General features: G+C 35.1%; 1 protein-coding gene across 5 annotated transcripts in view; it reads left to right on the top strand.

The window, feature by feature from the left end:
• RNF180 (ring finger protein 180) overlaps nt 1-26,580 on the top strand; it is a 280,184-nt gene that overhangs the window by 216,548 nt on the left and 37,056 nt on the right. For all 5 annotated transcript variants that reach the window (XM_061187835.1, XM_061187840.1, XM_061187836.1 and 2 more), the window contains one exon: nt 12,590-12,715. In XM_061187835.1, the coding sequence (XP_061043818.1) occupies nt 12,590-12,715 (126 nt within the window). The remainder of the gene's footprint in view (nt 1-12,589; nt 12,716-26,580) is intronic.

Here is a 26,580-nt window from a genome sequence, read left to right on the forward strand (position 1 = left end):
AGTCCAACAAAGTTAGCCTAGGTACCCAACTAGCACAATCACCTATATAGTACTGTACTGTAATAGGTTTATAATACTTTTCACACAAATAACACATAAAAAACAAACACAAAAAATAGAACATTTTTAATCTTACAGTACAGTACCTTGAAAAGTACAGTAGTACCAGCTACATCACCGCTGCTTTTACGCTTGCTTCCAGACATCCTGACTTGAAATAAAGATACTGTACTACTGCACTCTATACAGTACTGTACAGTGAAATACACAAAAGTACAACCACTTGTAGAGGATGCACACATGTGATAACGTACGCCAGACACGTGAACTAACTTATGTGATTGGACATGTGAACACACGATTGCATATTTTGAAAGTTCACACCTTGAAGGTACATATGTAGGGGACTTACTGTATATAAATAGTCTCTTTACCTATATTTATTTTGGTTTTCATTTTGTCCTCATTTCCCTACTCTTAATTCCAGTCCATTTATTATGGTGTGTGGTTTGGTTAAAAATATAGTACCTTTCAAAGACAAAACAAGAAAACCACAAACAAAAACTTATAATAATAAACCTTGCAAAATAGTTTTCTACTAATTTAGAAAGAATAAACAGCTTAAGTCATAATTTAAAAAAATATATAGTCCCTTTATTCCATGTCTGTAAGCATTTATCCCAGTAACATTTATTGAACAATTCATTTTTTTCTATGCTGATTGAACGGCCTTTTTTAGGTAATGAAGATAATTACTAAAATGTTTCTGTGTTTTTTGGCAGCTGTTCTTTTCCATTCATATTTCTATCTTGTCCTATACCATTACTTCGGTCTTATAATTATTCTAGCTTTATGTTTTAATAACTCACAAGTGAATTAATTTTATAAGTTGTTTGGGGAATAATTCACATTTTTAATTGACATTTTTATAATATTGTTATAGTATTATAACATTGTTATAATATTGAAAGCATATTGCCTCTCAATAACATTTCTGTAATTTCCTTTCAAATGGCACAGCAAAATTCTTATTAGCTTTATGTCTGTATATTTTTGTTGCTGCAATTGTAAATGGGATTTTTTTCCTCTTCTGGTTTCAGCTGCTTTTGTTGATATTTTTGGAGAAAGTCAGTTTCCAATCTTACACTATTCTGTTAACTTTACTGAACCCTGAGAGTTATTTATTAAGTGAATGAATTAATCATCTCAGCTACCTAATGTCACCATTCCAATTGTGTACAAACCAGGGGACAGTTATTATCAAAGATTAAAGTGGGAAGGTTGTCATTTTCTAAAGGAACTGAAGATATTTGGCAAATGAATAAGGGGTTAGTTGTAATTTAGAGTAGTTCAGTGGATACAGTTATGATGAAATTCCTTCCAGATTTATTCCATAGAGTGTGCTTTAGCAAAATAATGATTTAAACCTGAACTCTCAATATAACATTCAGTATTTAATGCGATTTTGCTTAAATTTCTTAACACTGTTAGATGTGATCTTGATAAAGTTCTTGATACACTAGAAGTTGAGAATTTGAAGTGGGAGAGCATATATAGAAGACAGGGTAGGAGGCATTAATATCATTTGTTAGTGGAGGTCAAGATAATACTGTCAAAAGTTAATGGAGTGGCATGGACATATATATACTACCAAATGTAAAATAGCTAGCTAGTGGGAAGCAGCTGCATAGCATGGGAGATCAGCTCGGTGCTTTGTGACCACCTAGAGAGGTGGGATAGGGAGGGTGGGAGGGAGACGCAAGAGGGAGAAGATATGGGGATATATGTATATGTATAGCTGATGCACTTTGTTATCAAGCAGAAACTAACACACCATTGTAAAGCAATTATACTCCAATAAAGATGTTTAAAAAAAAAAAAAGTTAAAAAAATAAATAAATAAATAAAACTACCAAATATGGGAAAAAAAGTTAACAGAAAAACATACGAAAAAATAGGTAGTAGACCCTATTGGTTGCTAATTCGTATCCATTACATCTTTCTTCCTAACATACCCTGAGTTTTATTCCAGTGTTTAACTCCCTCAGCATAGGCCAGGTGGCTCCTGGGTAGATGAACCCATCTTTGGCTTTTTGGTAATCTATTCCTTTTGCCAGTGATAGGTTCATAAATGGGCATGTGATTCAGTTCTGAGTGATGAGGTGAGACCAAAATTTGCCTTTACTCTTAAGACATGAGATGGAAAAGCTAGTTTCTTCCCCATTGGACATAAACAAGAAAGTGTGTAATAGGGATAATTACTGGCAGCCATCTTATGAGCAAGTGGGGAACCAGCTTAGTATAAAGTCTTTATTTTGGATAGTAAAACTAAGGAAAGAAATGAACAAGGGGTCTTGATAACATTGTTTAACCACCAAGTCAGCCAGGTTTGAAGCCTACCCTACCTTTGAATTTTCTACTACATGAAATATTAAATTTACTAATTAACTAAGACAGTTTGAATAAATTTTCTATTAGTGTACACCAAGAGCATCCTAACTGATAAAAGCATACTAATAATAAAGGTAGACAATATAGAAACTAAAAATGATATTATTCACAAAAATTTGAGAGGTGAGAAGGGACGAAGATATTGCAAAAGACCCAAATCCTCCTAGAAGGAAGTCAATATTATTTAAAGTTGATAAATTAAGAAATAGTGAAGAAGATTTCTGGAATGGTAGCATGAGAAGCTTCATGGATCCTCACCCCAGAAAAACAACCGTTCAACTGGTGAAATGATTTTTTTTTCATTTAAGTCTATGGAAGTTGTCCTAAGGATATACAGCAAATAGAAAAACATTTTTTTTTAATCTACTGAAATCTACCACTATACTCAGTAAGAACATAGAGAGCCTGTCACATTTAGATATTCATATGCAAAGGAATAAATTTGGAACCCTCCCTCACACTATGAATACACACACACACATACACACACACACACACACATGCATACACAAATTAACTTAAAATGGAACAAAGACCTAAATGTAAGAGATAAAAATATAAAACTCTTAGAAGACAACATAGGTGTAAATATTTTTTGAAATTGGATTGGGCTATGGTTTCTTAGATATGACACCTAAAGCACAAACAACCAAAGAAGAAATAGATAAATCAGATTTCATCAAAGTTAAAAACTTCTCTGCTTAAAGGGATATTATCAAGAAAGTGAAAAGATAACCACAGGGTAAACGAAAATATTTGTAAGTCATATATGTGACAAGGGTCTAGTATCTAGAATATATTAAGAACTGTTACAACTCAAGAATTAAAAAACAAATAACCCTATTTTAAAATGGACAAAGAGTTTGAATAGACAGTTCTCCAAAGAAGATATAAAGATGGCCAATAAGCACATGAAAAAAATGCTCAATATCATTAGTCATTAGTTGCAAATCCAAACTATAATGAGATATCACTTCACAGTCACTAGGATGGCTATAGTTAAAAAGATAGACAATAACAAGTGTTGACAAGGATATGGAGAAATTGGAACTCATATATTGCTGGTTGGAGTATAAAATGGCAAAGTTACTTTGGAAAACAGCAGAATAAGTTTTGCACATGGAAGACTCTAAGCCTGCTTGTGAGATTGGGAAAAGTTCTGATGTTAACTAGAGTTCTTTTGTCTGTGGAGATGAAAAAGAATCCAGGATGGGCAGAGCTGAGGAGAAAGACCTCTGGATAGGGAAGACCCTTCCTATTCATTGTCTGACAGCCTTGTTCTTTCAGACAAGGAACTCCCACATCAGCACCCCAACAGTAGGTCTGTTCAGAGAGGTGCTACATGCTGTATAACAGGATCTGCAGGCCACCTTCATCAGCAGGCTGAGGAAGGGAAAAGGCTGTGTCTTACAAGCATTAAATGGAGAGAGGGTCATCCAAGTGAAGGGGGAGAAATCCCTCAGCCAAGGAGATTATGGTTTCATTGTAAGGGAAGGCATCATATTTTCTTGAATTTACTTTATGACTGAAGCCTTCAAACCAAGCATGTCACTGCCCCTATTGTGGACTGACTCTGGAGAACACTGGTATGGGCAGTCCTACTATAGACTCAGTGTTCATTGTTCAGGGATCCCAGCCCATGCTCATATGGAAGATACAAGTGTCTCATGTATTGCATAGGGAGCCACAGGGTCAGTACAACTTAACTCTCAATTGTGAAGTCACTCACTGCTCTCACCTCATTCAAATGTACCCAAAGCTCAGCAAGGAAGATTTCTACCCTTGTTCCACTATTTTCCTCCATTCAACCTCTGTCTCCTTTTTGACCACCCACCCCATGCCACTACTCTTGTGCCTTTACATGGTGGAACTAGGTGCTGATAAGCAGAAGTGCTGGTGAACTCCATTGGAAAAAAAAGGAAAAGAAAATGGCTAAGTCTTCACCTTGTGTGTAGAAGTCCCTAACTAAGTAAAGAAATGACATTTAACCTAATCTAGGATTTTAAGCATAAAGCAGGCTTATGATATTTTTCACCAGGGATATTTTGACTGTCACAATAATAGGAGGATGCTACTGGCATCTAGTCAGCAGGGGCAGGGATGACAGATATCCTGCAGTGTTTGGGCCAGTCCCACACAGTGACGAATTATCCTGTATTCTGTCTGACTTTTAGATGTCCTGCTGGGCTTTATCCAGGACATACAGCTCATCCAAAAGAACATCACATTTCCTCTTTTTATCCACTGTGACAACCTGTAATTGGTCTTGTTGTATTGTCCCTATTCCCATTAACGGCATTTCATACTTTCTCTTATTCTATACCAAAAAGTCTGGTCTGTTAATTCTTATGCTAATAGTGGTTTTGTTCTTGCGTTCATCCATGCCTCAACTTTTTCATTTTTCTGTTCATCTTGTACAGAATCATCACTACCTCCAAAATCCACACTTATTCATTTTTTTTTATTGAGGTATAGTGGATTTACAATGCTGTGCCAATCTCCGCTGTACAGCAAAATGACTCAGTTATACACAGACATTCTTTTTTTTTTATATTCTTTTCCATTATGGGTTTATCACAGGATATTGAATATAATTCCCTATGCTATATACTAGAACCTTGTTGTTTATCCATCCTATATATAATAGTTTATATCTGCTAATCCCAAACTCCCAGTCCTTCCCTCCTCCACCCCCCTCCCCCTTGGCAACTGCAAGTCTGTTCTCTATGTCTGTGAGTCTGTTTCTGTTTTGCAAATAGGTTCACTTGTACCATATTTTAGATGGCATATATAAGTGATATCATATGGTATTTGTCTTTCTCTTTCTGACTTACTTCACTTAGTATTATAATCTCTAGTTGCATCCATGTTGCTGCAAATGGCATTATTTTGTTCTTTTTTATGGCTGAGTAGTATTCCATTGTATATATGTACAAACTCATTCTTTATCAGTAGGAGTATCTATTTCATGATGTCTTTTAGTGTAGTCACTCTTGTGCTTTAATATATGGAAAAAAATATTTTATTATAAAAAAATAGAAAAATAAGCATAATGATTAGAGCAGTGTTTCTCAAATTTCTATCATTTTCCTACCACCTTTACAATTTTTACTGTATCCACATATCACTAGAATTATTTTTTTACTTAAGGGTTTTCTTCATTATCAATACACGTTTTTAAAAAAAATACTTATTTTAGCCTCATCCTTAACAATTTATTTGTGAATTTATGTATTTGATGTTCTAGTTTATACACTTCTTCTAATATACATTAAAATAAATAGGTAACTATGAAAATTTAAAATTTTTTCATTCAATTTCACCCTAAATCCTTTCACATATGGCTAGTGGTTTGCAAACCAAGTGTTGAAAAACACTGCCCTGCACTTATGGAGGTTAATCTCCAGAAAAAAGCTTGAAAACAGGAATATTTAAAACAGTCCCTGGGGATTGTGAGTGGCGCTAGAGATAGAGGGAGTGGAATAGATCTTCATTGTTGTTTTGGTTTTGGTTTTGGTTTTTTAAGCCCTTTAACATCATTTGGATCTTTTCAAACCATGGGCATGTGTTACTTTGACAGTTTTTAAAAATAAATAAGTAAACCGAGGTACAGCATTAAATATGATGGTGGGCAGGGAGGATGGAGTCCTGTTTCTTTTCATACAGAAGACAGAGAATCATGGATTCTTTGAAGCCGAGAATGGATGCTGTGATAACCTTTTTTTTTTTTTTTTTAACATCTTTATTGGAGTATAATTGCTTTACAACGGTGTGTTAGTTTCTGCTTTATAACAAATTGAATCAGCTATACATATACATATATCCCCATATCTCCTCCCTCTTGCGTCTCCCTCCTACCCTCCCTATCCCACCCCTCTAGGCGGTCACAAAGCACCAAGCTGATCTCCCTGTGCTATGTGGCTGCTTCCCACTATCTGTTTTGAAGATCCACTAGTATATCCCTATCCATAGGCTTTCAAAAGCCTTTTTCTAAATCTTGAAGTGTAACTTTAAATACAAAATAATAACAGTATACCTCATAACAGTACAAAGTACTTAGCATTTTGTCTTTATCATACTAAGAGCACAATAAAGGTTATGGTTGAATTGGGCTTAATTTAGTAGATCTCCTCTTAGCCTTATTATTCCTCTAACAGAGGGTAAACTAGTTATTCTTGGGTAATGAAACAGTTACTGAAATAATTCTTAATGCTCCAGAGTCTTAAAGGACATCAATAAGCACAACTTAAACACAAGGTGGCTGAGATGAAAGCTTGGATAAACTCTCTAACCTAAGAAGGTCTTATAGTACTAGCAGATTTCTCCTGGGCCAAAGGGTTAAAGGATTTGTAACAACTCTTTTCCTATTCAGGTATAGAAATTATGGGTATAAAATATTGCAGTACCAAATATTAAGTGGAATTATTACATTAAAATGGATAAAATTTTAACTATAGTTTATCTACCTAATGAAATAGGAACTCCTAAATATTAACATCAGTTAAGCATAAATTATATTCTGTAATGACTTGTATATTGTAAAATCCATAGCTCCACTTAGACAAAGTGTCAAATATAGAATTTTTGTTTTTGGTTTGGTTTGGTCCCTGTTGTATGTGCCTCTGTCATCAGGCTACATATTTAGTTGGAGAATGGAACTTCCTAACTAGATTTTAACTTTGAACAGTTCACTAGGAAAGGGTAAGAAAATCAGGTTAAAATTTATATTCAGAGGATACATAGATAAATATTCATCAGTATTAATGAGATATTCCTGGTTGGTCTCTCTTTCCCAACATTCAGAGTTCCTCTTGCCACCAAATCACATAGGACATGCAGTTACTAGGAGACCTTGCAGCTGCCCTAGGGTGAGAACCTGCCAGGTCTGAAGAGTTGGTTCTGAGGCTTGTCTTACTCATATTTCTGTGAGTCAAAGTAGTCATATTCTGTTAAATACAAGCTGCAATAGCAGACTCCAGTTTTCTCTAACTGGTAGTGTTCCCCTCATAGATGAACCTTTCTGGGTGCTCACATGGGTATAAAATGAGTTTCACTAGGAGAGTTAGGGTCCCTTACAAGTGAGACTTTCTTGCCCCTCTTGCAGAAGTGCAGATCAAGCATTGCCCTTGAAACCCTGAAGACAGTTTTAAGATAGTTTATAGATTTTCATTGATATCTAGTAAAGTGAGCTCAAATGTCAATATATTAGCCCTTCTCTGTTCCTGTGTAAGGGAAAGATCTCAAATCCCCTTGAAGCAGCATCCTCACTCAATTTTACTCCTGCTGCTGTAAAACAATACAAAGAAAACTATCTTAGATTGTATATTCTTGAAAACTTATTATTCATCATATTAAATATATAAACATATACATCAACATATTAAAGAAGAAGAGTGAGATGAGACTAATCTAAAAGTTCTAAAGATCATCTCACAAGAGGTTACTTAAACTAAAAGCTATGTGCTATGTTTAAAAAATGAGAGTTAAGCATCAGCTGGTAAAGATTGTTTTGTTAGAAATCTCCCTTTTTTGGGCTTCCCTGGTGGCGCAGTGGTTGAGAATCTGCCTGCCAATGCAGGGGACACGGGTTCGAGCCTTGGTCTGGGAGGATCCCACATGCCGCGGAGCGACTAGGCCCTTGAGCCACAACTACTGAGCCTGCACATCTGGAGCCTGTGCCCCGCGACAAGAGAGGCCGCGACAGTGAAAAGCCCGCGCATCGCGATGAAGAGTGGCCCCCGCTTGCCACAACTGGAGAAAGCCCTCGCATAGAAACGAAGACCCAACACAGCCAAATAAATAAATAAATAAATAAATAAATAAATAAAATCCAGCCATTCATATAAAAAAAAATTATTATAAAAAGAAATCTCCCTTTTTATACAAATGCCCACTGATTGGGACTCTTGATTCCCAATCTTGTCTGTTCCTTGCAAATGTCCTTTATTGTACATTAATCTCCTGGAACCAAATAATGCCTGTGAACAAGCATGTCCAGTGCCTGTTGAAATGAAGGAAAGTTGGATTTCCACTCAAAATCAGGGCTCATTCTATATATATAATGCAAAACTCTTGGAGAAGTAGTCTTTTTTTTTTAACTTTTATTAAAACATGCTACAAATTTCTTTTTGTCAAATCATCTTTTTGCAAGTTGCATCTTTGTGAAAAATGAAATATTATGTATCAAACAACATAGGACTCAGAAGGGAATTGTGAGGAAAAAAAGCTTTCATAATAATGAGACATAATTTTAAGTAGGTAAACAAGGCCTTTAATAATCTAAATGAGATGGGTGGACACATATATCCTAGCCTTTTAAATTAGAACATAATACCACTGGGTCTATCTAAATGACTGTGCCCTGTATTTATAATAATACTCTTATTATATTCCCCTCCTTTATAGGACCCTAAGGCCTGAATTAACCCTATCATGGCACTTACCTCATAACTTAATGGTTACCTATTTACTAGATAGGATTTAATGCAGGTACTATGCCTGTTTCACAGTTTTAACTCTTATACTTAGCAGAATGCTTAAAACTATTACTAACAAATATTTGCTTAATTATAATTAGTTGTTTAAACATAAAATTGCCCATATTTAAGCATAAAGCAGAAATCAAGGTTACACTACCCTGTTGGTACTGCCTGTAGTTCAAAATTGTGCTGTGTATGTGGTTGTTCTTATTTTATTCTTTATGATATGATACAGTGAAACTCATGGTAATATACCCTGTAATAATGTGAATTATGTTTTTATGTAGTTGGTGATTGACTCCTGCATTCAGCCAAGTCAAGAAGACTAGAACTTTTATCTTAACACTTATTTACTATTTCTATGATAGTGTCACGCAAAGATGCTGCTGTCTCCACTGGTACTGCCACCACATTTAACTAAATGTACCATTTGAGTAGACTTTAGAATCTTTCCAGGATATTAAGGGTTTTGTCTTTTTCTAACATATTGAATGATATCAAATATTGATTACATCTAATACATTATAATATATATTGTAATAAGAAGCCTCTACTCCCTAAGAGGTAGCGTTGGCAAAGGAGGAGATAAAGGTAGTTTTTAATCACCTTTTACTCCGAGCCCTACATCTTGGTCTGCCTTCAGATTTTTCTTAGTGCTTCTTCCAAATAATTCTGAGAAAGGTAGTACTGAATATTTTATTTGTTGCAAAATCCTGGAGTTCCAAGTTCAAATGCCACTAGAATGAAGCAACACTGTTCTATAGAAAGAACAACATCCTTGGGTAAGGTTTGTACAGTTTATAGCAGAGTGAGATAAGGTTTAACCTATTTAAATAAATACAGGTAATTTTAGAACAGAAAAGGATTTAAGGTCATTTCATCCCGTGGTTATCAAATTTGACTGTGCATCAGAATCACCCAAGGAGCCTGTAGAAAGCACAGACTCCTAGGTCACATCCACAGCAATTCTGCTTCAGTAATATCTGGGCAAGGTCCTAGAATTTGTCTTTTTAACAAGTGCCCTCAGCAATTTTGATGCATAGCCAGGCTCCAGACGCGTATTTTGGAATCAGTGATCTAGTACAATGCCCAGCAGACAGGAATTACATTTAATTAATTTCTATATTTCTAGCTAGACCAGTAAAGTGCTAGGCACATAGCTATTGCAAAATAAATGTTTGCCAGAGATAGGGTAGAAAACGAATACAAAGAGAAGTTCAACAACTTATGAAAGGTGCCACAGTTAAGAAGCATTAGAGCCCAGTTCTTGTTTGCCCCAGAAATGGAGGGACAAGGGCTTCTAGGTCCTCTCTTCTCCAAAGGCCTTTCAGATCAGTGTAATAAATAAAATCTTCCAACATCTCATAAGACTATGTTATGGACACATGTATTTACGTTCAACAAAATGTTGTAGGTACATCTCCCATCTCATTTTGCACATTTTAGTAAAGTAATTTCTCTGATCATAATTTTTGTAGGTATTATAAATATTTTTATGAACCCTTTTTTTCTTTGGTGCATTAATCACATGGGTTTGTTATGTAGGTTAAAAGTGCATTGTGTAATAAGTTCCTCGAAGCTAGAAAACAAAAGTATCACAGTTATCATTATTACTTTTACCTCTCTCATCTACCCTCTAAGAGAAGTTTGATATGTGACCAGCTTTCAAAACTGCACTTATTGGCCGACTCTTACAAGAATGTCTTTTTGATCTGGTTTACTGAAATCAATTACACTTCCAAATAAGTTTTCATTTTAAGAGAGGGCAGTGCAGTGGCATCCTCTGGTTATTGCATCAACATTTTAGAGCATGGCTACAAGCTCTCCAGAAGAAGGTGGAGAGGAGAGGAGAAAGAGAAAGGAGGGGAATAAGAATTCTTGAGTTGCAAACTCTTCACCTTGGTTTATATTATCTCCCACATGAAATCATTTACCCACCACACTGGTCTTACTTTTAAAGGCATTTAGGAAGTTGTGAGTCAATTTGCCCAAGAGTTAATTGTTAACACAATACCACTTATAGGATTTTTAATTTCTCAGAAAATACCCTGAATTACAGCTTAAAGATAAGCCCTGCAAGAATTGTTACTATAAGTGAATGTGTTATAAGTCATTTGATAATCTCTTCCATTCTCTTCATCAGTATGAATGACACTGATGAGTCCTTTTAACCAGGTAGTAGTGCCATGACCATCTTATACTAAGGGGCTGTTCACAGGCAGTGGGCAGAGTGGACATTGATAAAACAACTGTGCACTGCTGCAGAAAACACTGTGAGAATATCCAATCTGAAATGATTTAACTATTAAACATATGAAGGATAAAACATTCACTAGCCGTAACAACCTCCAACATACACAATGAGTACACAGACTATGAAATTACTTTTTCTCTATCTTGTGTGCTTTAATTACTGGCCCTTGGGTATAGAATGGGGAAGGGAGTTAAACAGAGTTGGGGGTTTAATACTTAACCTCCCTTGCTTGGAGTGGTCTGTTTTTTACATTGTTTCTTTTGCTGTTAAATGTAAACTTTGAGAATCTGTTTTCCCTGTGAATTGCTTAAGGAAAGAATCAATTCTGGGGAGTAATTAGGAAAAATAGAGATAATTTGATGTAACTGGTTTGAGCAGAAGCTCAAAGCCTGAAGGATGGAAACAGAGAAGATAGTACAGGAATAATTGTGGGATGAAAGTAAGAGGGCACCATTGATGGAAAGACTACTTTATTTCTCAGTTAGTAACCAGCTCTACACTGGCCTCCCTGAGAAGAACTTCTCCATCGAACAGTTCAACTCTGATCATGCCTTGCTTTCCCTGGCTCGTATCTAGATTCTTATTTAAAGTGAATGTATGTGGGATCTAGTTCCCCCACCAGAGAGCAAACCCCTGCATTGGGAGCGCAGAGTCTTACCCACTGGACCACAACTAAGAGCCCGCATGCCGTAACTAAAAGATCCTGCATGGTGCAGCTAAGACCCGGCACAGCCTAAATAAATAAATAAATAAATAAATAAAATTTAAAAAATAAAGTGAATGTCGTCATATGTGATCTTTGATTGGTATTCATTTATTTCAAATGAATATTTTCCTTTTCTCTTTAATTCATTAATAAGTTTCTGAAAGGTTGAGAATTTATTTCTACGTTTTTTAAACTTCATATCAGCAGCATTAGCGTCTAAATGGTCAACCCATCACATATGGAATGAAATAAAGAGACTGATGTAAAAAGTTCTAAGGATTTTTCCTTTTCATTATCAATCCTGAGCCATGATTACACTCTAGTTATTCTATTGCTACACCCATAACACGTTTCCCCCCTTTTTTTGGTCTACCTGTTTATTTCCATCTTTTAGACTGCAGTCTTCTTGAGGGCGGGGCTATGTCTCATTCATCACTGTGTTCTCCATATCTGGTGTAGTATCTGACATAGGAGCTGCTCAGTAGGTGTGTGTTCTATGTGTAGGCATATCAGAGTTTCATCAAATTCGGAGGAGTTAGGTTTGCTTGGGTTAAAAAAAAAGTTGACTCTACTTTTGTCTTCACTGCCTTAAAGAGATCTGAATTTATTATCAAAGTACTACAACAACCATTTTTCAGGTTCTTGCCATTTTACTCAAATTAATGTTTAAAAATACTATTTTCTTTTGCTTTACTCTAGAACTGAACAATGCCACAAAAACATTCTTTACTAAAGAATATTTGAAAAGAAAACAAAGCTTTCAGAAATCCAGCTCTGCAAAGTGGCCCCTACCAAGCCGCAGAAAAGCATTCCATCTTTTTGGAGGTAAGGAGGCTAATGCAAAAAAAAAAAAAAAAAAAAAAAAAAAGGAAGAAAAGAAAAAGAAGTCTGGTAACATTGTCCAAGGTCTTTTTTAAAGCTGTTTGCTTTCTGCCTTATATATATTAGTAGAAAAATATTTCTGCACTGGTCAATTTTAAGTAAGGATTTTGCTAAGTATCCTCTTACTGAAAGCTACAGGTGTACATATGAAAAAAATGGAGACTATACAGTAAGAGCAAAATCTGAGAAAAACTCATGATTAAATTTACTTTGCCTTGATGTCAATAATGTTTAATATGTAGATAATGAACTCAAAAGTAACAGATTTGACAAAAGCTATATTTGACAAAAGCATTGGTATTCCTTATAAAGGTTTTGAACAACTCATTATCATAATTTAAGTTCATTTCATTTTATTGGTTCTAATCTCAGTTTTATTTTAATAAATTATTTCTCTTTTATTGAAGTATAGTTGATTTACCATGTCATGTTAGTTTCAGGTATACAGCAGAGCAATTCAGTTTTAAATATGTATGTATGTGTGTATATATATATATATATATATATTCTTTTTCAGATTCTTTTCCCTTATAGGTTATTACAAGATATTAAGTCTAGTTCCCTGTGCTATACAGTAGGTCCTTGTTCGTATCTATTTTATATATAGTAGTATATGTATGTTAATCCCAAACTCTTAATTTATCCCTTCCCTGGCCCTTTCCCTTTTGGTAACCATAAGTTTGTTTTCTATGTCATGGGTCTATTTCTGTCTTGTAAATAAGTTCATTTGTATCTTTTTTTTAAGATTCCACATATAAGTGATATCATATGATATTTGTCTTTGTCTGTCTTACTTCACTTACTACAGTAATCTCTAGGTCCATCCATGCTGCTGCAAATGCCATTATTTCATTCTTTCTTATGGTTGGGTAATATTCCATCATTCATAGATATAGATACACACACACACACACACACACACACACACACACCCTCCCACATCTTTATCCATTCATCTGTCAGTGGACATTTAGGTTGTTCCCATGTCTTGGCTATTGTAAATAGTGCTGCTATGAACATAGGGGTGCATGTATCTTTTTGAATTAGAGTTTGCTCCAGATATATGACCAAGAGTGGGATTACAGGATCATATGGTAACTCTATTTTTAGTTTTTTAAGGAACCTCCATACTGTTCTCTATAGTGACTGTACCAATTTACATTCCCACCAACAGTGTAGGAGGGTTCCTTTTTCTCTACACCCTCTCCAGCATTTATTATTTGTAGATTTTTTGATGTGAGGTGATACCTCATTGTAGTTTTGATTTGCATTTCTCTAATAATTAGCCATGTTGAACATTTTTTATGTGCCTATTAGCCATCTGTATGTCTTCTTTGTAGAAATGTCTGTTTAGGTCTTCTGCCCATTTTTTGATTGGGTTGTTTTTTTTGATATTGAGCTGTGTGTATATTTTGGAAATTAATCCCTTGTTGGTCACATCATTTGCAAATATTTTCTCCCATTCTGTAGGCTGCCTTTCTGTTTTGTTTGTGGTCTTTTTTGCTGTGCAAAAGCTTTTGAGTTTAATTAGGTCCCATTTGTTTATTTTTGCTTTTATTTCCATTACTCTAGGAGATGGGTCCCCAAAAAATATTGCTATGGTTTATGTCAAAGAGTGTTCTGCCTATGCTTTCCTCTGGGACTTTTATAGTATCTGGTCTTACATTTAGGTCTTTAATCCATTTTGACTTTATTTTTGTATACGGTGTTAGAGAATGTTCTAATTTCATTCTTTTACATGTAGCTGTCCAGTTTTCCCAGCACCACTTACTGAAGAGACTGTCTTTTCTCCATTGTAAGTTGTTGCCCACTTTCTCATAGATTAATTGACCATAAGTGGGTGGGTTTATTTCTGGGCATTCTATCCTGTTCCATTGATCTATATTTATGTATTTTTGCCAGTACCATGCTGTTTTGATTACTGTAGCTTTGTAGTACAGGCTGAAGTCAGGGAGTCAGATTCCTCCAGCTCCATTTTTCTTTCTCAGGATTGCTCTGGCTCTCAATGTATTGTTGGAGTCAGTTTGCTAGTTTTTTGTTGAGGATTTTTGCATCTGTGTTCATCAGTGATGTTGACCTGTAATTTTCTTTTTTTTCTGGTATCTTTGTCTGGTTTTGGTATCAGGGTGATGGTGGCCTCATAGAATGAGTTTGGAAGTGTTTCACTTTCATACTATTTTATTTTAATATTTTACAAGTTGTCCCACAAGTTTAGGACAAGTGTCTGTGCTTTAGTGTAGAGTGTCTCATGCTTGTACAACGGACAAGGAATACTTATTTCTGAGTTCATGTCTAACTAAATGTATGACCTCAGGGATATCATAGAAACCTCTTCTTTTGTTTGTTTCTGATCTGTAAGATGGTAATAATTATATATTCCTAATTAATATAGTTACAAGGATCAAATGAGCTGATGTGAAAGCACATTCTAAATTATAACTAATTGTACTATATAGATATAAGGAATTATCAAATTAGGGCAAAGCAATCTCTAATACCTTTTTCACCTTTGAGAATTTGTTATGTGTAATGATGATCAGACAATATAAACATAAAATATAATTTCGTCTTTTATAAAACCATGGTCTGTCAGAACATGGACTACTGTGCAGTTTTAGTATTTACCCTTATGATGTTTTTTGGGGGTCTGGTTGGAGAAGCTCAGACATGGGGAACTCTGATTTTCAGGGAACAAGAGGGACTTCTACATAAGAAGACCAATAAGATCAGTACAGCAATGATGTAAACCAAAAGGAGGTAAAAACAGAGCCTTGTATGGTTGAGGCAAAAGATAAATTGAATTACAAAATCCTCAAGGTTTGAAGAAAGTAGTTTAAGGACAAATATAACTTTATACAGTAGTTTGAATGAAGAAAGTTAGTTTAAAGGCATTTTATAAGCACATACTGTTTTATAAAGTGGTAAGTAACCATAGAAATCCATTGTCCATAGATTTGGTATAGATACATTTTAAAATATATTACATTTAGCCCAAAATATAATGTGAAATTCAGTCTTACTTAAAGGATTTCATACCAAAGAAGAGAAAATTTATTATATGAATTATGTGCTTTAAAAGATTCCTTTGTATCCTACCTTCTACCCTATACCCACATTTTAAAAAGAATGAGTCACTTTTCTGATAACCCCTCAATATCCTTTGTCTTTTTGTACTCTGGGGTACTGAAGCTATAAATTAAATATTTGCTTCTTTGTGATTTCGTCTTATTTGTCCTCCCCATAGAGGTTCCACAGAACTTTAACTTTTTATAAGTTTTTATGGAGGAGGTTCAAGGTAGCTTTATTATACAACCTAACTTAAGCAATATATTACTATCAAGAGCTCAGCTATGCTAAGCAAGGCTCAGCCAAAACTGAAAGAGTTAAGCCTTTAATCACTTGGTACAGTGGTGTAAACAAGAGTGTAAAACCGGAGGAAATGCCAACCCCCCCACCCCCAGTGTTCTATTCTCCCCCATGGAACAGTGCACTGTTCCAGGGTCAGGTGGACCAGGACAGATGTGGGGGTAATCTTATTGTTGAGGAGGCCCCGAACAAAAGGCCTTGGCACTTTTATGGGCCCTGAGGGGTGTATATGTGTGTGTGTTGGGGCTTTTTTTGGGGGGGGGAGAAGGGAAGACTAGGAGTGGAAAAGTACTGGGTACTAATTCAGAGTGGGGAAAAGTATCTTTAAGGTTTCTCCCTAATGCCCCTCTAAAGAGGTCTCAGCAGAGGTCCAGAAGAAGCCCTCTGCCCAAGCCCTCAGATAAAGGACCCAGGAATGCAGGTGCTGAGGAATGTAAATATATGAAAGAGCATCACAGGCCAGGGGCCTGAGACCTTGATTGCAGCTCCTTCAGAGATTGTAATGCACTGGCTTTACACCAAGTCTGGTGTGGGGAGGGCAGCTTTCTTCTGTGATGCCTACCAGGTAAAGCCTCCATAATTGCCTATGGTCAGGCCTGAAAAGCCACACATAGGATTTTAATCACAAACCAGACTCAATTCCCAGTATTACTGAAGCACCTTCTGTACTTCTTCTTTGTTTGCTTCCTGCCTCCCCTGAATTTTGTATTTATCATTTCTTTGCACAAGTAAGTATACATTTGTATACTTAATCAATGTTATTTAATTTTGCTTGTCTTTGAACTTTTGCAGGGGTAACAATGTATGTATTCTATATTTGCTTTTTCACTCAGCATTATGTTTCTTGGATTTGTCTTTTCAGTGAGCGTAGCCACATTCATTTATTTTTATTGCTATACTATCACACACTATGTGAATATGGTACAATTTATCTATTCTCCTGTTGATGAACAACTGAGTTATCCCATTTTTTGTTTATAAACAACACTGCTATAAATATTATTTTCATCTCTCCTGGAGCATAAGAGTTCCTCTAGAATAAATGCCAGTAGCAAACAGCTGGGTCATAAGAAAAACACATCCTTAATTTGACTACCTAAACCAAACCATTTTCCTAAATGACTGCTGATCTATCACCAACTTTGTTTACCACATTTGATGTTTTCAGTCCTTTAGATTTTGCCAGTCTGATAGGTATAAAATGATATATCATTGGGGATTTAATTTCACTTTCTCTAATTACCAATGGGGATTGAAAATAACTTTATATGTGTATTAGTTATAGAATTTCTTCATCTGTGAAATTCCTTTACAAATTTTGTCTATTTTCCTATTGATTGCATTTTTCTTGTTGATTTTTGATAGTTTTAAAATATTTTCTGCTGACTCCTTTTTTAATTATATGAATGGCAGCTATCTTCTCTCATTTGTGGTTTGTCTTTTCACTCTATGATATCTTTTAATGAATTGTAGTTCTTCATTTTCTTTATCATCTTTCTGGTATGTATTATCTGCCTTAAGAAATTCTTCTCTATCCCCAATGTCATAAAGATATTTTCCTGTGTTTTTTTCAAATATTTTCAAATTTTCAAATATTTTTTTAAAATATTTTATTTTTCAAATATTTATATTTCAAATATTTTGGAAATGATTTGTGTTGTTGATATTTTCTGGGTTTTGGTGGGGAGGGGGGGTTGTGTTATAGGGTAGGGATCTGGTCACTTTGGGATTTTTTCCTATTTAATTTTTTCCAACCACCATTTACTGAAAATAATTCATTATTTCCTCCACTGATTCACAGTGCTAATCTGTTATATTTTAAATTTCCATTTGTGTGAGTCTATTTCTGAGGTCTTTATTTGGTTCCTTTGGTCTACATGTCAAATCCTGTGCCAATACCATACTGTCTCAATTACTGGAGCCTTGTAAGAAGTTTTGATATCTCCCTTCAAACTTGTTATGCTGCATGAGTGTCTTGGCCTTTTTTTTTTTCTTTTTTTTTTTGGCTCTTTGAATTTTAGAATCATCTTGTCAAGTTCCATGAAAACCATGTTGGATTAAGGGAAGAAGTTCCTATTCAATGCATGAGTCAATGTGGGGAGAATTGACATCCTAATAATCACTTTCCCCATCCACTAACTGGTTTTTCTCTTCTTTTATTTAGATCTCCTAAATCTTTAATGTCTATAATAAAATGTGATAATTTCCTTTACAAATGTTTTATACATCTTTTGGTGAGATTTATTCACATGTATTTGCTATGTTGTCATCCTCTTTTCTCCTCCTCTGAACCTTGAGTGCATACAGTTGCCCCAGTCCCACTTCTTAATTAGCGGCTACCATCATCACCAGTCCACACACTCATCTGTTTCCTTCTATCCTCATATCCTACTTTCCATTATGTTGAGTTTATTTAATCTGTATCTTTTTTATTTTCTTAAATTATGTTTATTGTTGTTTTCTGTGCGTATGTTTTAATTTACAGGAATGGTGTCATTATATATTGCACTGTTTCTTATCTTTTTCATCTAGCACTAGGCTTTTAGATGCATCTGGGTGGCTATGTGTATTTATAATCTGTGGGTTCTAAATAATGTTCTCCTAAGGTGTGCATCTACCACATTTTATCCAACTATTCACTGATTGGAACACAGAATACCTCCAACTCCCTGCCACTACATGTAATACTCATGAATATCCTAATGTGGACCTTGTCAAAATTTGTTTGGCCTATAGACTCAGGAGCAGAATGTCTGGGTCACAGAATATGAATATACTTAACTTGACTAAATAACACCAACAGTTCCCCAAAATGACCAGTATAGATACCTATTAACAGTGCATGAGGGTTGGAGGAAATTAGAACTATGGAAAATGACAAGCGTTGACCGAGAATGGGAATTAGGAACGCTCGGTATTGATTTAATTTGCTTTTATCTGATCTCTAGTAGTTTAAGATCCCTACAAATGCTCATCAGTCTTTCGGATTCCTCTTCTGTAACTGCTTTTCTCATTTTTCTAAGGGGGTTTCTGCCCTTATCAGTTTTACAGAATTTCTTGTATATTCTAGATATTAATCCGTTGTCTGCTTTAGACACTATAAATCTCTTATCCCATTTTATTATCTGTATATTAAGTTTATCCATGGTGTCCTTCACTGAAAAAAATTCTGAACTTTGACATAATTAAGTCCACGTTAAGTTTGCATTGTCATTGTGTTTTGAAGTTTTAAGAAGTTCTTACCCATTCCTAGGTCACAAAGGTTTCTGCTTAGGTAAAACTATGAAGTTAATATTAAAAAACCTTTCTCATTTAGGTCTTTATCTAGAATCTACCTCTTATCATGTGTTACAGAGGGTTCATGTCTTTCTTCGAATAATAGCCCCCTTTTCTGAATATTAAATAGTGATTCTGGGTTTTGTTAATTATTCCCTGTTGCTGTATAGAAATGTCCTTGTGGGATTTTGATCCCATATTCAGCAACCTTACTAAAACCTTCAGTTTCATTATTTATAGGGTTTGGGGGGCTTTGAATGAAGACAATCATATCTGTCTTGTATGTAAATAAAGACACATATCTTTCAAACTAATACATACGTTTTTTTCTTCTTTTTTTTCTTGCCATACTTTCTGAGCGAGGACTTCTGTTTGATTTTGAATAGAAAAACCGATAGCAGCATCTCTGATATTAAAAGGAATATTTTAATGTTTGCCATGAGTAGAATTGTTGCTCTGCATCTTGGGTAGATACCATTTATCAGGTTTTAAGAAAGTTCCCATCTGTTCCTAGTTTTCTCTTAATCTCTTTCTTGAATGGATTTTTAATTTGGGGATATGTTTCAACATTTTTGAAATGACTATAATGGATTTACTTCTTCAATCTGTTAATGCGCTGAATTACATTAATAGATTGTAGGAGATTTTCTAATGTCAAACTGCTGTTGTATTCTTGGGAAGAACTCAACTTGATCATTTTTGTGCATTGGTAAACTTGGTTTGCTAATTCAGGCTTCCCCCACTATGTGAAAGTAGAGCATTCCTGTGAAATTTTTCGTAAGCCAAAAGGGGTAAAGCAAAGAAACAATTACCTTAGGACACATCTTGCTAATGGATACACAAAATAAACAGATAAAGCACAGATGCTCACAGACACAGTTCAAGCTATGGCAGCCTGATGCTGAGATGTTGGCTGTAATCCTGGGGAAGGAGCTTGGTGGCGCCACTCTGCCTGCTGGGGGTGTGTGCTGCCTGTATGATGGCTCCCTGAAAAACAAACGTAAAATTCTTTTTTCGATTTTCCTCTTTTTTCTTAAAAGCCAAAATCCTTTTCAGATTTCTTTCAGTTAGTGAAAAGAGGTACTAGTTTAGGCCTTTCGTAAAAGCAAAAGTGGCATAAAGTGAACTTTTGAAAAGCGGGGAATACCACTTTTGCTTGAGGTTCTTTTTTTTTAACATCTACATTTATGAGTAAGATTGCCCCTATATTTCCTTTTTCAAAATGTCTTTGTTTTCTCGATTTCTTTTTTGAATCAGTTTATATAATTTATCTTTTTGCTAGGAATTAATTTTTTCTGTTTTAAAATTTTTTGACAAAAAGTTGTTTATATCATTTAATCTCTCCTGTATCTATAATTCTGTTCTCTTTGTATATTAATATTATTTACTCATGCCCTGTTTTTTTCCTGATCTTGCTAGATATTTGTAAATTTTATTATTCTTTTTAAATAATGAATTTTTGAAATTGACTCTATTGTATCTTTATTTTCAATTTCATTAATTTCTGCTCTTTATTAAATCCTTACTGCGATTTTTGGATTTATTCTGTCCTTTTAATACCATATTAAGGTGGCTTTCTAGGACATTAATTTTTATCCTTTTAATTTTTAAAAAATTATTATTTAAGGTCATAAATTTCCTTCTCAGTAATCTCAGTAATATATTGTATGCAGTATTTTTGTTATTCTTCATTTCTGATAATTTTTCATAAGAATAAAGCACACTTAATTCAATATTTATTGAATCATCCTGATTAAAAATAATGAAATTGTACAAAATTAGGATCATACTTGAAAATTGGGATCTGTGATATCCATATTATACCACAGTACTCAACATACTATGCCATCCATGCCATGTTGTTTTCTCAAAATTGTTTCTTTTCAGCTTAATTTTCAGAAGTTGGTAGAAGGAAGTAAGGTGGGAAGGTGGGGGATATAACTGGAAAGAATAGACATTACCATAGACGCCTTTGGCTCTGTACAATTAGTGTTCTTTCCACAAAAACAAAACATTTTAACATAGTTTTAGATTTCCTAATTAGTGAAGTTCGTATCAACTCTTTTTGAATTCATTCAGCCATAAAGCTCACTCACACTTACCTAGTACAGACCCATCCCTTTCACACTGTCAAGTAGTGTCTTAGAGATATTGATGAGTAAGCAGACATGTTTTAATTTTTTTCTTACAAATACATATTTTATGTGTTTATACGTAAAATGGGTTATGTGAAAAGGAATGGAAATATTCTAGATAAATGTGAGCTAGCACTTTACATCTCTTATCAGATACCAATTACACTGCTGACTGTCAATCTTAGTTCCTTCCTCTGAAGTACCTACTGTTTCCAGGCATTGCATCCTCAGTTTATCAGTATCTAATTGACATGATTTTCAGCCATGCCATTGGTTTCCTAAGAAACCAGTTTTACATATGTGTGTCTGTGTGTGTGTACATATATGTATATATACACACATATAAAGTTAACCAGCTAAGAGATTTTACTAAGATCTTTTTGCCAAAAAAAAAAAAAAAGTTGTCCACAGTGTTGAATTTTTATTTTCTAAATATTCTCAAGTCAAACGAAATAAAAGTCATGATTTAAAATCCAATGTGTTAATTTTTTCTGGCAATAACAAGAACATGCAGCTGAAGTGAAGGTGTTTGAGATACGTTTATGACAAATCCATTCATTTCTTGTAAAAGCCTGGGGAATTGTTTTATTTGCTCATTAGTTCATCTGAAGGTGTTAGATTGATTCTGCAAGTTTAAACATGCTCAGTATAAATGAAGGAATATTCACATGGGAAAAAATGCTTATCTCTAATAGAGAACAAAACAGTACATGATCAAACAGCAGGAGTTTAATATAACCCAGAAATCTGCCTTCTCAGGAAATTGGAGGTAAAATCAGAGGGATTTTAAAATATGTTGTAGACGTGGTGCTGTCTTTTAGTAGAAAGTTCATTAACCTTTACATTTCTTCTGAAACTACAACGATTTTATTCACAAGATAATTTTTTGAAAGGGCCTAAGAATTCTGTCTTTTTCTTTCTATTTATTTTCTAATGGGAGAATCAGGCCCTGTTTTTGCTATAGGGTTTACTAATGAGTTTAAAATTTCGAAGCCAAACCAGTAATAAGCCTTACAATATCAGAAACTACTTTAAAAACAGGTAGTTACATGCAATCCCACTAAAATATAAAATCATAGATTCTAAAGAGTTAGAGAAGATACATAATGTAACTTCTCCAACCAATACAAGAACATCCTCAACAGTCATGCTCAGAGATGGATGTCTAGATTCTGCTTATCACATACAATGGCAGGGAGCTTACTACCTGAAAAAGTAAGTTTGTCCATTTTAACAACTCTTTCAGATAAATTTCTGTGTAAATGAAATCTGCCTTTTCACAGTTTCCTTTTATTGGTTCAAGTCTGTTTTAATCTTCCTCCATAAGACTGTTCTTCAAATATACAAAGACGTATATGATGTTCTCTGGAAGTCTTTATTCCACACAGAAAATATCCACATTCCTTCAACTGTTCCTCATGGAAGCTGGTTTCTAGGTCCTGGTTGCCTGTTTCAGGGATACTAATGGGACTGGAAACCGTGTCAATTGGATACTGATAAAATAAATTGAGGATGCAATGCCTGGAAATGGTACATATTTCAGAGGAAGGAACTAAGATTGACAGAGTCATCAGTGCAGTTAATCCTGATGAGAGATGTAAGTGCTAGCTTACATTTATCTAGAATATTTCCATTCCTTTTCACATGACCCAGTGTTATTCTGGTGTTGGGTCATGGAATTCATAGTCTCTGTCTAAGGCTGGATCATTCAATTGGGCAATGAACTCAAAATTAAAACACCATTTTCTTCTATATTAAGTTTATGATTGAACCAAATTATAATACAAATTGTACACTTTGTTCAAATATCACCACTTTATAACTGTTATTTTTTAAATTACCAGAAGTTTTATCCACCCCCCCACACACACACAGACACACTCTCTTACACACATAAATTCTATCCCCTTCATGGTTTCACATATATAGAAGTTGCTTTATTGATCCCATATGAAGTACGATGTTGGTAGGAAATGCTACCTTCATTTACAAATACTTGCGTACATAACATAAATGCATACATATGCCTGTACATGCCCACTCACTAACCACAGGACCACTGAAATTAGCACTGGAAGCAAATTCTTATGGTGGGAGAGGGTGGCTGCATCTGACCTTGACCCTGAGCTCACAGTTTTAATACTGTGCTTTCCCATTACTAATGATTTCCCTATGTACCCTGCAGAATAGATGACACAGAGTTAAAACGTTTAAACATATAATAAAGTGACTTTGGTACTTGACGCTGAATTTTTTGAACCTTTGATTAAGAGAGACCAGAAAGGAAGTGAAGGAACACAGCCAAATTCAAACTGGACTGTCGATGTCTAAAGACTTCAGAAATGTTCAAGTGTTCTAAGGTCTGACCACTGTATGACATTGTTAGGGCAGTAGGCAATATGTGAATTCACTGTGAATTATCCTGGAAAATTGTGGTCAATCTTGGAATAAAAAATGAAGGTTGAGGAGATGGAACTTAAGAGAGGTAATGGAAAACTTCCTGCGTCTCTGAGAGACCCTCTGGTCACTTTATCCTATTCTATAATCATGATGAGTGGTGTACCCTTGTGGGTGATAGTGGATATGCACCCTAGCATGCAGAGGTGGGCAAGGCGTATAAAGGTACTCTGAGGATGCTTCTGGGTTTGTGCAATGGCTGCATGTTATTCTTTGTGTTTATTACACCTTTTATCCCAAACAATCAGAACATGTTGTGAAAAATTATAGCAGATCTCCACTATGCTGTGAACCTGTTACATATATGAGATGCAGAGCTATTATCTCTTAGTTCGGCACTGGAAGAGTAGCAATCTCATTTGATCATCAGCAACAAAGTTGAAATTGACAGATGAGGAAACCTGGTTAGAGGGATGCATGGGACCTGATTTTGAGCACAAAAATAAGAAAACAGCCACAGAACTCTGAGAAATGCAAGGATAAACACAGGTCAGGCTTATTATTTCTTACAATAACAGCAGTGGAGATTTCTTTCTCTAGGATATAGAAGATATAATCAGATACATGAGGATACAATAAGTGATGGCAAGTCATCACCCTCAATGGCAATATCTGGGAGTAAAGTGATGAATTAGAAAAATTATACTTTTAAATAAATAAAAGATCTATGGATGGCTAGATAAGTAAAATTCCAGTATGGGGCGAGTCCCCCAGGAAAGCTAATATTGCCAGCTATTGGCTTCTCTGGGAGTATTTTCTGAGTCTGGGAATTATCTGAGGATCAGTCTTGCCATAGGCAGAGGACTCTACTAGAGGAAAGAGAAATCAGCTGAGGTTTTGACAACGATATGGACTGACATGTCAGGTGGGAAGAGGAGTCTGAGCATATGGCCATATGAGACATTTGCTGAGAGCTCTGGCAGTACAAGAGGCTAAGCAGTGGGCCCAAACGAGCAAAATGAAATCTCCAACAATCTCACAGAGTTTAGAAATCAAGCCATAGTGTAGAGAGGCCTACAACAAACACATAGTAAGAATCCTCCTTAAGACATTTACTGTATTTTAAACCCATGTAGGATGAAAGACAAAGGAGTTACTTTCACAACCTCTGAAAAGCAGAACTTTCAGATTAGAGGAGATAGAGACCTGCTAAACTCTTAACCAAAAAACCCAAAGGACTGTGCTCAAGGAGGGGTCAGGACCTGAAAGCAGAGTACAAATCTGCAGTCCCATAGTGGACTCCATAGGGTTTAGGACATCAAGTCCCATTAAAGGAACCTGCAACAGACACAACGTAAGTCATGACCTTTTAAGCCATTTAAAATCAGAGGTCGACTGAATCTAATTAAAGCTGCAACCTAACTTCAACCTCAATGCAGCTTATTAATTATTGAGTTGAGACAATGAGTCTCTCAATCTGTCTGCCTGACAAAAGGGCCAACCCTCTGTGGAGGGAAATAATACCTACTTCAATCTCCATGGATAATTCATACAATAAAAAATTATGAGACATAATTTAAGAAAGGAAAGGTTAAGAAAATGTGGCCAATAATCAAATGTTGACCTAAAATAATAGAAACAACCAGTTATTTTACTAGCAAAACGGGTTTATTCAGAAAGAACAAAGAATTACAATTCAGGACATGCACTCTGTGGCAAACCACAGACAAGTCCAGAAAACAAGGGAGATAAATGTCCTTTTACAGAGGAGAAGGGGCAGTTAGAAGGGGCTATTATAAACAAAGAGTCCATTGGAGGAAACTGGGAGTTCAGAGTGTATTGGCTTTTCATTGGCTGAGTTGTGACAGCCTCTTATCGGCGGGGCTGTTGCTGGGTCAGGAAAACGTCTTCCTTCCTCCTGCTGGGTAGGAAAGTAGGAACCTTCTTCCTGTTGGAGATGCAAAGCAAATTGTTTATAGTTTGTTCCTATTTGCATTTGTCATGACAGGTGTTATGAGTGTTCTTGGTGGAAGTGACCTAGACTTTAGAGAGAAATTCTAGGTTTCAAATCATTTATATCTGAATGTTGAGGAAATTTTCATTAAGACATTGCTGAGACTATAGATTGCATCTCTTCAATCCATCTATAATTAACAAATTTTAAATTCATCTTATTTAATGAGCACTTCCCTGTTTCTTAGTTTTTCTCTTGTATAAATATTGGGGTTATTATGGTGCTTTCTGATAAAATTATGCATGGAGGCATACATGACCCTGTTGACCCTAATTTGCTTTTCTATATATAAGCTAAAGATTGGATAATCATCCTGTACTACTCATATTACGGACCAAAAGCCCTCCATTGTTCATAAGCCATTATTTTAAATGTATGATTTTAAATCATAAATTTATTTCAGACTCAAAAAAATCCTGAAGTTATGGATTTGAAGTTATGTAAGGAATTTTGGGGTTTTCTTTCTTTCTTTTTTTTTTTGCAGAATTTGATTATATTTGCACAAAGTATTTAAAATAACTAGCTTCTAGAGAAATTACAGTTTGCATCACTTATTCCTTAGGGAAAGTAAAATGTAAAGTACTCAGTCTCCTTTCAATCAGTCAGTCAAGAATTTAGCT

This window comes from Eubalaena glacialis, chromosome 4 (genome assembly GCF_028564815.1).
Source record: "Eubalaena glacialis isolate mEubGla1 chromosome 4, mEubGla1.1.hap2.+ XY, whole genome shotgun sequence".
NCBI lineage: Eukaryota > Metazoa > Chordata > Mammalia > Artiodactyla > Balaenidae > Eubalaena > Eubalaena glacialis.